Here is a 16,377-nt window from a genome sequence, read left to right on the forward strand (position 1 = left end):
AGGCAAAGACCAGTACAATATTCTCAATACAAGATTTCAGTTGCAAACAGAAGGCTCTGTGGTAATAGAGCTCTTGTATTTTCAGATTTAAGTAGGTTATTCGTGATTGTCTATCACACATCTTATCAACTGAATCTGTCTTTGTCAGCCCCCCTACATTTGTGTGGACATACTGGTTAGACAGGTTTGGACAGGTTTGTGCATACTTGTTGTTTTGAAGGTTGTTATGTGTTGAGTACTAGAGTAATAGAGTAAAAAGAAGTGCTGGGTATTCGGTTTTTATTGATTAATAGTGGTTTTTAGTGAATATGGATTTGTATAACTGCCTGTCTTTCCCCAAACCAGTGTCAACTCCGATGCCACGTCAGGAAAGGAGATGAGTGATGGTTATGAAGGGACACATGGAGGTAGATGCGATGGGAAAGTCCGCAAACACCACCGCAGGTCCTCACGCACTCGTTCTCGGCAAGAAAAGCTCAGCAGACCAAAGCTTAGCATGCTGAATGTGGGTAACCAAAAGAAAGACTTTTCCTTAAGTGCTTCTCAAAAAAATGCAACATAAGACAATAATTTTATTGCATTTGCTCCTGTTGCAGGTGTGTAACACTGGGGATAAAATGGTCGAGTGTCAGCTGGAGACTCATAACCATAAAATGGTCACTTTCAAATTTGACCTGGATGGAGATGCACCAGAAGAGATTGCTACATACATGGTATGTTGGAGGTGAAGGCGAAGTCAGCTGAGTTAATGCAAAGGGCTTTTGAAGTGTTTTGCAAGCTGTTCATGGACTGTTTGCTGTCCTCACCTGCAATGCAGCAAAAATCTGTTGTTTTGTCTCTTTCCCTTTTCCTAGGTCATTCATATTGGGCATATTTACAGATGGATAGATATGGGAACAGATGCATAAGCAGTACATTAACATAATGCCTACTAATTTATAATGTAAAAAAAATAGTAGAAGGTGAATATCTACTTGTGAATGCTACTGCTAGCAAAAATACTTCAAAATGTAAAAGCAAAATGAAATAGTCGTTGTAGTCATTGAATTTTCTTATATCATACAATAATAATACACTGCAGATAATATTTGATCTTGGCATAAAATGACATTAGGTTAATGTATCAGAAGGCTATAAATTATTTATTTTGTTTCTCATGTTTGCCTTCTGAATGTACTTTTACGTCTCTTGTTCCCAGCACAGTCATAAACACTTTACTTTAAGCATTGCTTGTTAAGCTAAAACCTTTAATGTTGCACTGTGTTTTTGTTTTGTTTTTTTCAGGTGGAGAACGATTTTATTCTACCTTTAGAAAAAGAGGTCTTCATTGAGCAGCTGAAGGACATCGTAGACAAGGCTGAGGACATGCTGAGTGAGGACACTGAGGGTGAGAGGAACTCAGACCAGGGAGGCAGCCCCAAACAGAGTGAAGGACCTGGCACACTGGGAACAGAGGTGAGAAACGCACTGTTGACAGTTAATAGATGAAATGGTGCAATCTGTCTACGAGTGCCTCCGCCTCAGATGCATCATCCAGGCAGCACTCTCAAGATGACTTTGCACTGCTGCCAAAAATACCAGCCTTGCTGATGCTACATTTTGATCTAACTGAATTTATTCTGAGGTTCAGCTTTTTTAGCTCTTTAGGGGAAGCCTTTTAAATGTACATTAGACTGATGCACATGCTTTAGCACTGGTTGGTAATCTTTCTTTTCCTTTAAAGGCTTCATCTCCCAGCACCCCACAGCTAGTGTACCAACAAAATGGTAAGGCTTTTTACCAGCCAGCATCTCATCTGTTAATATTATGATGTCACTTTGAACAAGGCTCATTTGATTATATACTTTGCACTTTGTTACTGTTTGTTATGAATGCCTTTTCAGTCATACTTAATTTTATCATAAATGACAAATTATACAGGGTGCTATTGTTGAAAGCATAATCGTCTGGAATGCCTTGAAGCTACCATCGTTGTGATTTGGTGCTATATAAATAAAATTGAATTGAATGCAGTTGTGCTGAAAATGATCTGTAATGGTGTGATTTTTAAATTCTGGGAATATAGATGTGGATGCTTGAGTTTTTCTGTTTGCCCTTCACAGTCCTGCACACTGGTAAGCGTTGGTTTATAATCTGCCCCGTGGCTGAGACTCCCATGCACGACAAAGAGAATACATCACACGCCCAGGGTAAGCCCACACTCCATTATTAATTTATAATGTCTTCTGATTTACTTCTTGTTAAACAAAGAATCTTTTATATGAAGAGTTGTTTTACATACTAGTTGGAGTATATTTTCTAGAAAATGAAATCTGCAGCTTTCCTTTCTTTGCTTTTCTCTGCTGCTGCTGCTGTTGTTACTGAAGACGGTGCACATGCATTAGAGTCTATCTGTGTTGGTTCTTCCGTTGGGGTCAGTTATATAAGAGTGCGTCTGCAGTGGTTTTAGGCAAAAGAAGAAAAAAAATGAAGGGCAGGATTTATACTCCAACTGACAGAGCCTGATGGGGGAAGACGAACAATGATGTAACACTTTGGCACTCACAGGAGCTAGCTCCTTTCTTAGCCTTGGCTGTTTACATATCAATCTGTTCTCCTGCTAATTAACTGTCATCTCTTTATTTTTCCAGAATCTGAAAAGTCTGGCTCATCGTCAGTCGGGGCCAACGGCAACACAGCTGCAGTGCCTACTCAGGTCGTCTCTTTGTCCTCCCAAAACCCGTCCTCATCTTCCTCACTGACCACCGCAGCTCAAACCTCGGTCCAGCCTCCGGACCAAATCACTAGCAAAGCCCACATCCAGCAGACCCAGCCCGGTGTTACTAAACATGCCCTAGGTTCTAGTGCCGCCAACCATCGCAGCTCACTTTCTGTGGAAGAACCTTGCATCTCTGCTGTTTCTATGGTTACTGATATGCCATGCTGCGCTATTGTGCCCCCTGTCTCGCTGGATGTAAATGGCATTGAGAAAGGAACACCTGGTGGTTTGGTTTCATCTCAGACTAATCAACCAATCCAGAAGGCCAGCCCTACTGGAGAAGCTCCTCCTCAGCTGACTTCCCTTCAGTCTGTGGTCATGCAGCAACCTTATGCAACGCCCATGCAGCCTGGGACTGTGACCTCACAGCCTCAAAGTCCTGCACATCAGAACTCCCAGTCTTCAAGCCATCAGCAGTGTGTGGGGCCAGGCGAGTCAGACAGTGAGGGGCCACGCAGGGTGGAGTTTGTTGACCGCACTATCAAGACTTTGGATGAGAAGCTGAGAAACCTGTTATACCAAGAGCATGCTCCTTCCCAGCCCTCGAGCCTTACATCTGAAACCCAGGCATCCAGCACAGAGGGGGTCAGCTCCCCTCCAGTCTCAGATGGCCAAAGCACTGAAGGAGCACTTACAAAGAAGAAGGGGGAACCTCTGGTAAAATGCACTGTGTTTGTTAGTAAAAGGGAGAAATGTGAGCAACCAGACTTTGGTTAAAAGCTGCATGGTATATAAATAGCAGCAACAGTGGATCGATTCTTTGCTCTGTGTTATTGATTTGACTATTATCTATAAAGAGCAAGGTAAATACTGTGTTTCGAAAGAAGCGAGAGTAACTAAGTTACTCCTTTCATAACAATGATTCAGCCTGACCTCCCTTATATTTGTGTACATGCATGCCAGCAGAAACACATCAGGTTCTGACTCAGACAACACTGAGGTCAGGAAAGGATAACAGCTAGCCTTAATGCACCAACCCTGTGTATGTCATGTTTTAACACTTGTCACTATGCACATCATTGTGACCTGTCCAACACACACTCTTCTCGCTTTCTGTCTTAGCCTCAGATTCCCGAGCGCACGGATGATGTGGGTACATTAAGTGACTCTGCAGTGCCAGGTAGGTAACATTTATTTGGGTAATATCCATGTCACTTTGTTACTGCATAATGTTTTGCAGATAGTTTTGTTTTGAAAACAAAAATCTCCTTACTGGTCTTTTAGGTACTAACAGGGGTTTAAAAAGAAGTGATGTGCCTGCCAGCTCTGGTGCACATGGCTACAAAAGCCGTTTTCAAGTAAGACCCTGCTTTCAAACTTTCAGTGAGCAAATCAGCTCAATGTAAATGTCATTTGCCCTAATAAAATTGCATTACAGGTCATGGCTTATGCATTAGTTGTTTATGGGCCCTAATTTTGTTATGAACATGGGTTTCCCATTATTGCAGATCATCCCAACTCCGCCGGATGTTATTTGTCGCTTGGAAAAAAGCAAGACAAGCTGCAGCTCCTGCAGTTCCCCAGCTCCTTCTAGTGGTTCTGGTGGGTCTTACAGCCAGGCTCAGAGCATGAACAAGAAAGAGAGAGGATGTGTGGCTATGAGCAGGTCATCAGTGAAACCTCGAGATGAAGATGAGAATGCAGAAACATCTAAATCTCACCGCAGTAGCCGTTACTCTGCTCCGCCAAACTTCTACCAGGCTACACCTTCTTCTAGTCCTGACAGCACCCCATGCCACATTCCCCGGGCCCAGACTATTGACGCTTCAGCACATCACCACTATCGCTTCCCCTCTCACCTCTGCTCTGACTCAGCAGATGAGGACAGCAGCAGCGTAGCTCTTCCTCCTGCACATCCAGCTCCTCCGGCTCATACCCTGTCTGAGCACAGTGGAAGTGACCTCATGAAGAGGGCAGTCGCCTTCCTGCGGCGCTCTGGGCGAAGCAAAAGTGAACAGAGCTCTGATTCACCGAGCCGACAGCCCGTGTCAATGAATGGTCACACTCCTTCGCCTTCAGCAGGACATGCACCCTCATCCTACGTCAGCAGTGACAATGACTCTGAGTTTGAGGATGCAGATATGAGAAAAGAACTACAGAAACTTAGAGAAAAGTAAGTTTTAGCTGTGGTTGACTGCATGCTTACAGTCAAACACAGCTACACTAATGTGCCTGTTTTATTAATCTTTTTTTTTAATTAGCTGGTGTTTAAAAACTTTTTTAAGTGGAATACAGTTCCTGTGTATTCACTCTAATTGTGTCACTGCTCTAATTACATAACCGTTTCAGTTTATTGAAGCTGCTTCACACTAGTCTGATTGTCTAACTGTCATAATTAGTTATATTAAAAAAAGAGACTATTTGGGAATATGGCTGAATTATAGTCACCATTCTCTGGAGCCTATGTTCAAGTATATCCCTCTGCATGGTAATCAGAAGTAGGTATGACGTAATGCTTGCATTTAACAGAAAACCTTAATAGATATTTTACAGGATGTGTCTTGGCTGAAAATGGGTATTTTTGTATGTTTAATATGCATGTAACAGTGATAGTTAAGGCAAAGAGACTGTTAAATTACACAAAGAATGAACTTAGTGAAAATGACACCCCTGGTGACTTTATTTTGGTGGAGTCCTGTGAAAAAGTATACCCAATGATTCAGGTGATTATAAAACCACCTTTAATTGAATCATTTTAAGTTAAGAATTGCTTTTTTATGATCAATTACCAACATATAAAATCATGCTAATACTGACTTTTAACAATGCAGAGTACAGGAGATGGATAATAATGTGTGAGGGAACTTTTGAAATGATGTTTGTTTGTTTGTTTTTTTTGTTTTAAGATGGTTACTAAATATTTTCTCCTTGAATCTACCTTTAAGACACATGAAGGAGATCTCAGAGCTGCAGGCATTTCAGAGGAGTGAGATTGAACGTCTGTACAAGGAGTTGGGAAAAACTCTGCCCCCCAATGTCAGCCTGCTTCATGCTGCACCTCCAAGTGGCCGTAGGCGCAAAGCCAGCAAACACAAGCTAAAGGCTGGAAAACTGCTCAATCCAATGGTGCAGCAGCTCAAAAACAATCTTAATACAACCAGTGCTGACAGAAAAGGTATGTGGGTTGGGAACGTGGGGTGATGAGTGGCTATGTATCCGTGTGATGTGATGATTTGTGTGTATGGGAGAGTGTTTGCAGCCTGTGGAGAACACAGGAATGACACCAGGTTCAGAAAACTCGTAGGAGTGTGTGATTCATTCTGACTCACACTTTACTTATTTTATTTATTTATTTTCTCTTTGTGCCAAGGTGAGAGTGCTGCCAGCTCGTCCGGCTCCCCGGCTAAAAGTTCAGTTCTATCAGATGGCTCAGCCCACTCCAGCAGCTGCTCCAGCTCCAGCAATCAGCCGAGCACTGCCCCAGAGCATGTCCACACCCAGCAGCCCTGTTCTTTGAAGGGTTCTTTCTCCTCAGACAACATCTACGCTGTACTACATGGTGATGGAAATCCCAACCATGCTGGCCCTGGTCAAGGTACATATTATAGGTTCATGGGTTTGTGTGTGTGCAGTTTGTGTGTGGTCATGCAGATGGACATGCATTCAGCCATTATACACATTTTTAACAACTGTTAATGGTGCCCCTGGGTAGCATTTTTGCTAACTGGAGGATGGAGAACCACCTCATTTTTACCAGCTTCAAACTTCATACTGTGTGTACTATAGGATTATTGACAGCACCACATTCTGCATATTCACAAATACACGATTTTATTGTTAAATTTATGCCATTTTTTTTTCAAGTTGAGAAACAAAAGTGGACTGTGCTATAAATAATTGTGTCCTAGCAGGAACAATACTTGTGTACTAATATTGAACTTTTGAGCTCATAAATTCCCTGATAATTGTCTGAAAGCTGGGGATGTTTGAGTTTTTATGCAGTTCATACCAAGAACAAAAACAAAAGAAATCTGGACACTGGTTCTATTAATCTGCTACATTCTGCAGAGGATGAAGATTTGAACATTTGAATTTCCATGTTATTTACTTGAAAACTCAAAACAACTAGTACTAGATAATTAGCTTTTTGCTAACAGTGTTTAGAGTGAAATGAGAAATGTGAAGGGAAATAATTTTAGTGACTGTAAAATGTTATTTGAAGCTGGGTGATTTCTGTCTTTCAAACATTGCTATTTAATTTTTTTTTTTTTTTTAGGTTTCATATTAAATTCAGCGTATTCCAAGGTATAGACACTATAATCCCATAAATACATAAAATAGGCATAACAATACACAAACCCTCCACTTTATATTTACCTGATGATTATATATTTTTTAGGACCCATAATAAAAGTGTATAATCTGTGCTTTAGTGTAAATGAAAGTGACAACAGGCGCACTGGAGAGACAACATGGTTTTACAGGTGTGGCCACAGACCATTGCTCTTTCCTTATCCTTCCTGTCTGATTATTTTCCTTATTTAGCTTTTTGCTAGTGCCCTTATCATTGCTGGTACGTGAAAAGGTGCACAGGTAGTCCAGCTCCTCCAGGATGGCACTATCCATATTTATTTTTCAAAACGGTTGGCTGTGTCTCCCATACCACGAGAATGGGCCGTTGCTTGTGTCTTTCACATCTGCTACATGTTGTCTGTGTGAAGCTGCTCTCATTTCTAAAGAGAATGGGACGCCAGTTCTGGTGTTCTTAGGTGAATGCCAGTCAAACTGCTGAGTTCTGGTTTGTGAGCACAGGTCTCCCTGAAGGATGTTGGCCGTTCATGCCACCTTCATGGAGTCTGTTTCTGGCACTTTGGTCAGAAATATGAGCATGAGTAGAATGCTGAAGGTCATTTTGTTGAGCTCTGGCAGTGCTCCTCAAGGTCCTCCTTTCACAAATGAGCAGATACAGGTTCTGCAGCTGGGGTGAAACCCTTTTGCAGCCATGTCCAGCTCTTGTTGTGTAATGTCTCATCTCTTGGTACTTCCTTGAGACTGTCCTGGAGACACACCAAACCTTCTTGTGACAGCACATATAGATATACTGTCCTGGAGGAGCCACGTGTGCAACTCGAATAGGCTGGATTGGAATTACTCCCAGCAGTGACAAAGACACTAGCAAAAAGCAAAGCAGAGAAAAATCAGCCAGGAGAGAGCACTGGTCTGTGACCATCAGCTTGGCACCTGCCACTGCAGAGCCAAAGTTTCATTTACACCAAAACAGGTAAAATGGATTCACAATGGTTTGTTTCCTAACTGGACAGACCGATATCTCTGAAGTTTAATTGACTTTGTGTTACACTGTGATGATTGAGTGTTCCCTTAAATGTTTTGAGGAGTGCAAGATATAGGCAGCCAGTTTGAATTATCATCAGAGAGTCAAAATAGTCTCATTCATCACCAGATACTATGGTTGGATCCTGCATATCATGCTCTGTCCTTTTCTGGTGCTTTTAATGGTGGGGATTTCTCATCCCAGTCTCTGTGCACTTTTACATAGTGTCTTTCTTGTTTCTTCTCTTCTTCCCTCTTATATTCATTTTTGCAGGCTGGACGGTTTACCACCAAACGTCAGAGAGAGTCACCTATAAATCTAGTAGCAAACCACGCACTAGATTCCTCAGTGGACCTGTGTCTCTGTCCATCTGTTTGTATTTGTTCTTTTATATTTCCCCTCACTCATTTCCATATTCTCTTTATTTATCTGCCTCTCTCTCCTATCAAACTATTTTTTATTTGTGTGGAATATAGTGGATATTTTATTTCACCATCCCTGCAGGTCTTCTCACCAGACATACACCCATTGTTTATTCCTACCACCCACACTTCTCAACAACCTTAAAACTTGTTTTCTGTATATTTTCTAATTTATTTTATTTATTTTGTTGGCCGGAACAAAAAAACAGATGATATATATTGACACATTAGCATGATACTGTTGTGATAAACTTAAAATTGGATATATCTGACTAATACAGATGAAAGATTTAGGCAGCCATGAAATGTTTCTTGCCATAAAAACATACTGTACAGTGAAGCAGGTCAGTAGGGCTGTGCGATATGACCAAAATCTCATATCCCGATATAAGAATTCTGTCGTCCGATAACGATATAAATCACAAAAATGTAACATTTTCTGTAAATTCTGTGAATCTCGGGCAGCTCGACTTGCGGGAAGTGTTTCCAGCTGCGTGTCATGTAGCTGGAGTCCAGCGTTTTAACCGATTCATGAAACGATACATTTTTAGACTTACATTTTAACAGCCGCCGTTTTTTTGTGAGTATTTATTACACGGCGTGCTGCGGGGAAAAGCCTGTTCTAACATTTAAGTCTAAGGTTTATTTTTTAGCACCTGGCGGCTCTTTTTTTACTTCTCATCGTAAATAATCTGCTCTTTCACGTGATTCAGTTTATTTTGAAAAGTCTCAACAGGATCTTGAGCTTTATTGTGAAAGGTTTATGTGGTACATAAACAAGCGAACGCGCGATGGTGTTACCGTTGTTGTTGCTAACCACAACGCATAAAAACAGGCGCTTGTCCGTCCGTAGTGTGGTTATATTAAATATAAGAGAAAGAGAGAACTTTAAGAAATTAATTTAGCAACTAAAGTGACCATCAAAACGGAGAAAAAAATATTGCCGTAAACAGTTTATTTTGCGACACCACGAAACAAGCGATAGCGTAAAATGAAACGATAGACGTTTTTATATCGTCATCAGCCCTACAGGTCAGTCTGTGTACTGTTTGTTTTATAGCATGTGACTTTGCTGAAAGTCTGCGAATGTGTTAGGGCTTTTACCCCTCAGCCATAAAAGACTGACATCGTCAAACCTGGTGGGTGGTATGGACATCCAAGTCTGTGAGCACGATAGCTCAAAAATGAGCTAGTTTTAAACTTATGCCATATGTGCATCTACTAGGAGGCTGAGCTGTAGCACTGGCCGGCACCCGTGCTTTTAAAGCTTGTAATTGGTACAAAAGTGTGACATTTACAGATAGATACAGTCTCTGCTGTTTTCTAGACTTGTTTGTGTTTGTAAGTCAGCATTTATGGCTTCTTCTAATAAAACCCTTATTGTCTATAATATAATTTAAAACACAATCACACCCGAGTTAGAATGTATTTACTAAGCAAAATCTACTACTAGCATTATAAAATCACTCTTCTTCTGTGATTTAGTTTACTTGAAGACAGTGATTTAATTAAAGTGACTTGATTACAGCAGCTATATATAGAAGTGGGAATTACCTAACTCTGGGGGATCTCAGAGAAAAATATAGACATTTCAATTCATTCATTCGTGCAGGGTGACCTTTCTTTCCTGGCTGTGTTGTATATTTTCAGCTTGAATTAAAGCCTTTTTTGATATTTTTCTGAAGAAGTGCAGCATGACTCAGACGTGTGGCTCTTTGTGCGGGTGTTGAGATCTGCAGGTCCAAATTGCTGAAAATAATTTCTGTGCACTGAAGTAGAGCGTAATTTCTATGCAGTCAGTTTTTCCAGTGTTTCATTTGCACAGAGGAATATTTTCCAGATAGAAAGAGAGCTGTGAAACAACATGTAATTGTTATCAACCATCTTACCAACCCAGTGCTGTACTGTGAGCTAGGGCTGAACGATTATGGAAAATAATCTAATTGCGATTTTTTGCCCCAATATTGCGATTGCGATGCGATATGCGATTATTTTTTAAGGTCTTTGTCTTCTGTATTATTAAACAAAGACAAGCAATACATCATATAGTATGGCCAATACTATATTACATTAATTTTAAACTGTTCTTTCCTGGAAGACAGACCTCTGTTATGATGACATGAGGTGATGCATGAATTGATGACTGACATTTTTATTTAACTTCTTCAATCACAACAGTATATTTGAACATACACAATAGTTTATTTTTAGCTTACAAACATCTGAGCATAAAGTGCTGACAAGGAACCCTGGTGTAAACATTAAAATGAAAGTCAGTACAATGTGCAGATTGCAGAAATATACATAAAAAAAATCAGTGGCTTTACCACACTCAGTTTTTCGACATCTGTGAACTACTAGACAGTCATTCAATTAAAAAATAATATTAAATAAATAAAACTAATAAATAAAAAATACACACATCTTACTGATCTCTGCAGTCAGTAACATTACACATAAAGTGCAAACATAATAGCAATTGTATAAACACACACACAAACACGCCTTTAAAATTTAAAGGCGTGAAATTGGACGGTCTAGCCTTCTGAATCAGAAGGCTAGTTCTGATTAGCGTCACCGCTGTCTCGGTGGAGTTTAATAAACTCGGCCGTCTGCTTCTTGCTATCTAAAATATAACCAGACACTGGCGTAAATTCTCGACTGTCTCATACTTCTGTTTAATAAGTTTTCTGTTTGACGTTTAGTCAGCTGTGTGAAAACCAAGGAGGAACCCACCCGGGGGATTAATAAAGTTTTATTTTATCTAATCTAATAACTTTAATCTCAGCCAAACCGATTTACTCACAAACAAACAAAACACTGAAAAAAGCCCAACAATAACATTTTTAGGTTGTCTAAGTGACTTATATATTACGTTTAACCCGAGCAGCGAAACTCCGCGGTGATCTGAAAATGATGTGCCGGGAGTTGTGCCGTTCTCGGCCGCATCAGTAACCCTCGAGCTCCCGGCTAGCTGTCGAGCTGGTGGGTAGCAGACGCCTCTGAAAACGTCGAAGCACTTTTGCAAATATGGGATATCTTGATAAACCGAGCAGATATTCGATGTTTACACAACTACTTTCTCGCCTGAAAATATTTTAAAAGTTTATTTTGTGACCCAGAAAGATTAGTATGAGTAATTTTAAAACTTAATAGCGGCCGCCATTGTTGGAAACTGGAGTTTGGCTGGGCCGCGCTATGAATTCTGGGATATGGTAGTAATTTGGACAGCCTTCGGCGCGTCGCTGTGACGTAATCGGTCTACAAATGCGGCCTCAGGAGGATGCAGCCCATGAATTTGGACATGTCCAGAGTATAATCGCAGCCTTTGCGGTTAGAAAATTGCACTTGATCATGTCGCGATATTATCGCAAATGCGATATATCGTTCAGCCCTACTGTGAGCTGTATTTAGTCAGTGGGAGAAAGGAAGTAGAACAAGGAGTAGCTATATTTCTATGAATTCAGTGTCCCTGAGGACCCAGATTGCATCCAGTTGACCTTAAGATTGAAAAGGAAACATTTCTAGGGTGTGCTGCCTCTTATATTCAAAATCCAGGCTGCAATAACTTTAATGTTGTAGGTACCTATGTCAGTTTACAGTCTTTCCTCTGGCAATCATCCATAATTCACAGAACTGCAGTTACATTCATAATTATTAATTTATAATTATATTACCCCCTGCTCTTCATACAGTTGCTTTGTGCAGTGCTTCTGGCTTTCAAAAATAGACCCCACAAGCACGCTGGAGCTTGTGAATGCCTAGTCCTGTCCAAACATGGGCCTAATACAAGATTGTGTGAGTGTGTTTGTGTATGTGTGTGCATCTGAGAGAGAATGGCAAACTCTTTATACCCTATTTATTTGTTGTGTGTTTCCATCCACAGTTAATTTTGATTGTGTAACACCCCCTCCCACACACACACATACAGATGAGTCGAGGCACTAAGTCTGCCATCCTGTGTATACTAACACAGAGAAAAAAAACCCAACCCTTCCCTAATAGGCAGGGCCCTATGCTTTGATTGAGGAAAGCTCTCTCTGTCCCTCATGTTTGGATGGAGAAGACGTGCATGGTGCAGGCGCCAGGCAGGGCACTGATGGAGACTTGCTCCGCCATATGAAGGGCTGTATCATCAATATTATTATGGTTTTGTTCTTTCACCTCTCCTGAGTTACCTGCATGTTTGGATTTTTGGTTTTTTTTTCTTTTTAATTGCTGACTCTGATGAGTTCCAGCTTGTATCTATGTGCTTTCAGTTGGTTAAATTTTATTTGTTTTGGTTTCATGTTTTGTTTCACAGGCATTCTCACATCGACAAAGGGATCTTTTTGCTTCCCTTTAAATCCAGGCTCCAATATTCTTTCCCAGAAAACACAATGTTACACATTTTGTAGTTTCTCCCTACCAGTTAATGAAACAGTAAATCATCCGTTATTCCAATGATCAAACAAAAAGTACAAATTTATACGATAGTAGCTGCATTTTTCCAAATTTCTGTCCAATATTTTTTGATATATTCCATATTAAATATAATCATGAAAAGGTCAATAAATGTGCAGGAACAAACATGCAACATGACACGTAAAGGCAAGTTGTGGTTTCTTTTAGGCTTGTACACTTTCTAAACATCAGCTCTTCAAATGATATTAAAGACAACACCTAGATTTGCTCCTCTAGTCCTCCTCACTGATTTTTACACCCCTCTTCCTCCTTTTCCTCTTTCTCTCTCCTCAGTTGTTTTGATAGCTGAATGTGCTTTTGAAGCAGCTTGTCCACCTACTTGTGGTGTGCAGTGTGTCCTGGCCTAACTGTTTCTGTCTTGTGCTGTTTTACCTTTTTATAGGGTCCACTCTGAAACGACTATGTCTAGGCAAAGAACGCAGTAGTAGTAACTATCTCATTTACTTTCTTATTCTCTGTCTTTTCTATTCGTCCTCACTATTTTAGTCCTTTTTTTCTCTGAAATTAATTTGGCACTTGAAAATGTCTCCGTTGTTTAAACGTGGGTACTCAACAGATTGTTGCATTAATTTGTTTCATGTTTTGCATGGCAGTGTGCCTACATGTCTTGGTTGCTGGATTTTGTCACTGCTTGCATATCAAACATTTCATTTTTATTTAATTGTTCATGAAAGACATGTATGTTGTAATCCTTTGGCTGCTGGCAAAATATGTGTCACAACTTTACCTGTACACTCATTTTGCTCTAGCCTCGCCAGAATGATGAGGATTATTTAAACGTGGCTTTCATGAAAGGTCACATTACAGGGTTTTTTTGGATTTTTTTGTGAAACTGTCCTTAATTCTGCCATACAGCAGCCAATTGATTTGACAGCTGTTTTTTTTTTGTTGTTGTTGTTGTTGTTTGTTTTTTTGTTTTGTTTTGTTTTTTAACTAGGCAGATTTTAAGACCTTTGTGTCTTTTCAGGGTCCTCTCTCAACACCACCACTGCTCAGACAGCCTCCAGTCAGACTCAGCCATCACTCTCTGCAGCAACATCCTCGCCCTCTCCTCAGCCATTCACACGTCTCGCTCAGGTCCAGACCAACAACAGCAACAACAAGAGAGGCACGTTTACTGATGATCTTCACAAACTGGTTGATGACTGGACAAAGGAAACTGTAGCAGCGGCCAGTCAAGCACGACCTTCCCTGAACCAGATGAAACAGCAGAGGCGTCGGCAAGACCTGGAAGGCGGTGCAGCACCGATGGGAGCAGTTACTCGTGAGGTATTTGGAACAGAGAGTGACTGAGAGTTTAGGAGCTGTACTTCATCATTCTTAATGTAAGCATGAGTCAGCCTGAGTCTGTGCACATATTTTGTCCCCTCTGTTCCAGATGAAATGTCATAATGGTCCCGGCAAGTTCCAGCTGCCTCTTTCATGCCCCCCGACTGCTGCTTTAGGCCCTCGTATACCTGCAACCCTATCGTCAAACTCATCCACAGCGCCCTCTCCTGGTTACCTCATTCCCGCAGGCTCCTATGCTGGGATGGTTCCCGGTCCTCTTTATCCCCAGAGATGGCCCAGCTTGCCCAGTCCTGTAGGGTCTGTGGTCCCCGTAGGCTTGCTTGGTGCAGCAAGAATGATGCCCTATGGCACAATGGCAAACCCACAGATTCAAGCTTACCCTCTGGTCATCCACAGTCCCGAGAATGGCCCGTGTCCAAAAACCACAAGGACTACTTGATCTGCTTACCAAAATTTATTAGTGTGTATTTGCAAGACAGTCCAGCTCCACTCTGCTCTGTTCAGAGCAACACATGTACATAATCCCATCATGTAAATACCATGAGAAAAGTGTTGATTCTTCATGCAACACTAATCTGTAGTAAATTGTGTGTGTGTGTGTGAGTGTAGATATGTGTGTATATTATACAATACATGTTAAGTAAGTATGTTTGAATACTTTTTTGGCTTTAGTCATGACTCAGCCATACTAGTCATTTTATGTGTGGTCACAACATCCATATTTCATTTTATTCTTCAATTCTGCAATTTTCTTGTTGCTTTTGCCTTTCTGGGTTAAGTACACTTTAAACACTACATTGGAATCCAAATATCAGTGGTTTGAGATACAATAATAGGACAGTATGATGAATCTATTGGAAAGAATGTAGTGCCTTGAACATTAATTTATATAAATTTTTTATTCTTGGAAAAAAGAAAAAAAACACAAGTCTGCATCCAAGTTATTTTATTTTAATGTAGCTTGAATGCAGTCTTGAGTTTTTAATACATTGCAATTTTTATTTTTATCTTTTTTTGGTTTACATATGAATGCCCTTCTGTTACTGCGCTGTCATCACAGTATGTAGTTTTATTTAAATAACAGAATCGTGTTTTAACTCTTGTTTACTTTCCACCCCTGTGACAGATGGAATGCCATAGCAGTGAGACGTACTGATGCCTTGCAGAAACAAACGGTTAATGTACGACTGATGAGGGAAGGGAGAAAAAAAAATGCCAGCAGCCAAAATCCACTCATTCAGGTCAAAATGGTTCAGCAGGACACGGCCTCTTTTTGATAGGATAGCTGATACATTAGACAGCACAAGAGCTGGCAGTGTTGTAGCTTTGTGCTCAAAGGAAAGGCGGTGTCCAGAGCCATACATACTGTACATAGTTCTTTCTACAGTATATGCCTCCGGAAGTGTTCTGATCAGAATGTAGCGATTAATATGTGAAGGCTTGAGGCTCAAAAGTGCAATTTAAACCCCTCAACAAAGCTTTGATCGTGGCCTTGCCACAAGCCTTATCTCTAATGTGTGCAACAGGAGCAAGCAAAAAGTTGAACAAACGTCGCAAATCACCAAGCACCAGACAGAAGACAGAAGTTACCGGGCAAAGTATAAAGATTACAATCCACGCAGCAAACTGAATTCACTTCCAGTAAATGTTCTTTCAACTTTGCTAGTACTCAGCGTACACTGTATGTAAAATGTTCTGTGCAATCACAAGTTAGCTCTGATGTTTTCAACCTATTTGATGTTTGATGCTTTTCTTTTCTTTTTCTTTTGGTGATGCTGCTATCATCTGTTAAGGTGATCCTACTGTATAGTTAGGCTTTCTGTTCACATACAATGACACTATAATAAACAAGACTCCTCAGATTAACAAATGGGACACTCATGAAGCAGTGTTATTGCCTTGTTGAAATTTTGTTCATTTCACACATTGCTTTTGATGTCTGCTCTGTTTTCCAGTTTCTTTCCAGTGATATATTTCAAAATGCAAACGACACTCGATGTGGGAGATTTGCACAACACATATTCTCCTTTTATTCTGCGTTAAAAGAGTTCCTACACTGTATATAAGTGGGTTTCACCCATCTGTACTTTTATATCACCGACGAGCATGGCCAACTTTTCATGTTCCACAAAGCTTAACAGTTACTGCTATTATGGTTAGAAATTTCACAT

General features: G+C 40.5%; 1 protein-coding gene across 6 annotated transcripts in view; it reads left to right on the top strand.

Moving 5' to 3' along the window:
• The window catches only part of LOC146611023 (serine/threonine-protein kinase WNK2), a 39,685-nt gene extending 24,867 nt beyond the window's left edge, over window positions 1-14,818 (top strand). For 3 of the 6 annotated variants that reach the window (XM_085345661.1, XM_085345663.1, XM_085345662.1), the window contains exons 15-28: window positions 346-505; window positions 597-713; window positions 1,285-1,455; window positions 1,724-1,766; window positions 2,103-2,189; window positions 2,631-3,415; window positions 3,821-3,878; window positions 3,983-4,056; window positions 4,207-4,871; window positions 5,644-5,873; window positions 6,069-6,293; window positions 13,299-13,343; window positions 13,884-14,185; window positions 14,295-14,818. In XM_085345661.1, coding sequence (XP_085201787.1) covers window positions 346-505; window positions 597-713; window positions 1,285-1,455; window positions 1,724-1,766; window positions 2,103-2,189; window positions 2,631-3,415; window positions 3,821-3,878; window positions 3,983-4,056; window positions 4,207-4,871; window positions 5,644-5,873; window positions 6,069-6,293; window positions 13,299-13,343; window positions 13,884-14,185; window positions 14,295-14,645 — 3,313 coding nt within the window. In that variant the 3' untranslated portion in view covers window positions 14,646-14,818. Of the gene's footprint in view, window positions 1-345; window positions 506-596; window positions 714-1,284; window positions 1,456-1,723; window positions 1,767-2,102; window positions 2,190-2,630; window positions 3,416-3,820; window positions 3,879-3,982; window positions 4,057-4,206; window positions 4,872-5,643; window positions 5,874-6,068; window positions 6,294-8,303; window positions 9,482-13,298; window positions 13,344-13,883; window positions 14,186-14,294 lie in introns of those variants that run through there. The other 3 variants (XM_085345666.1, XM_085345664.1, XM_085345665.1) reach the window with 3 other exon arrangements.
• Window positions 14,819-16,377: the final 1,559 nt, after the last annotated feature.

The sequence above is a fragment of the Diplotaxodon limnothrissa genome, linkage group LG20, assembly GCF_057381915.1.
Source record: "Diplotaxodon limnothrissa isolate DT_005_m linkage group LG20, D_limnothrissa_male_GT1.1, whole genome shotgun sequence".
In the NCBI taxonomy this organism is placed as follows: Eukaryota; Metazoa; Chordata; class Actinopteri; order Cichliformes; family Cichlidae; genus Diplotaxodon; species Diplotaxodon limnothrissa.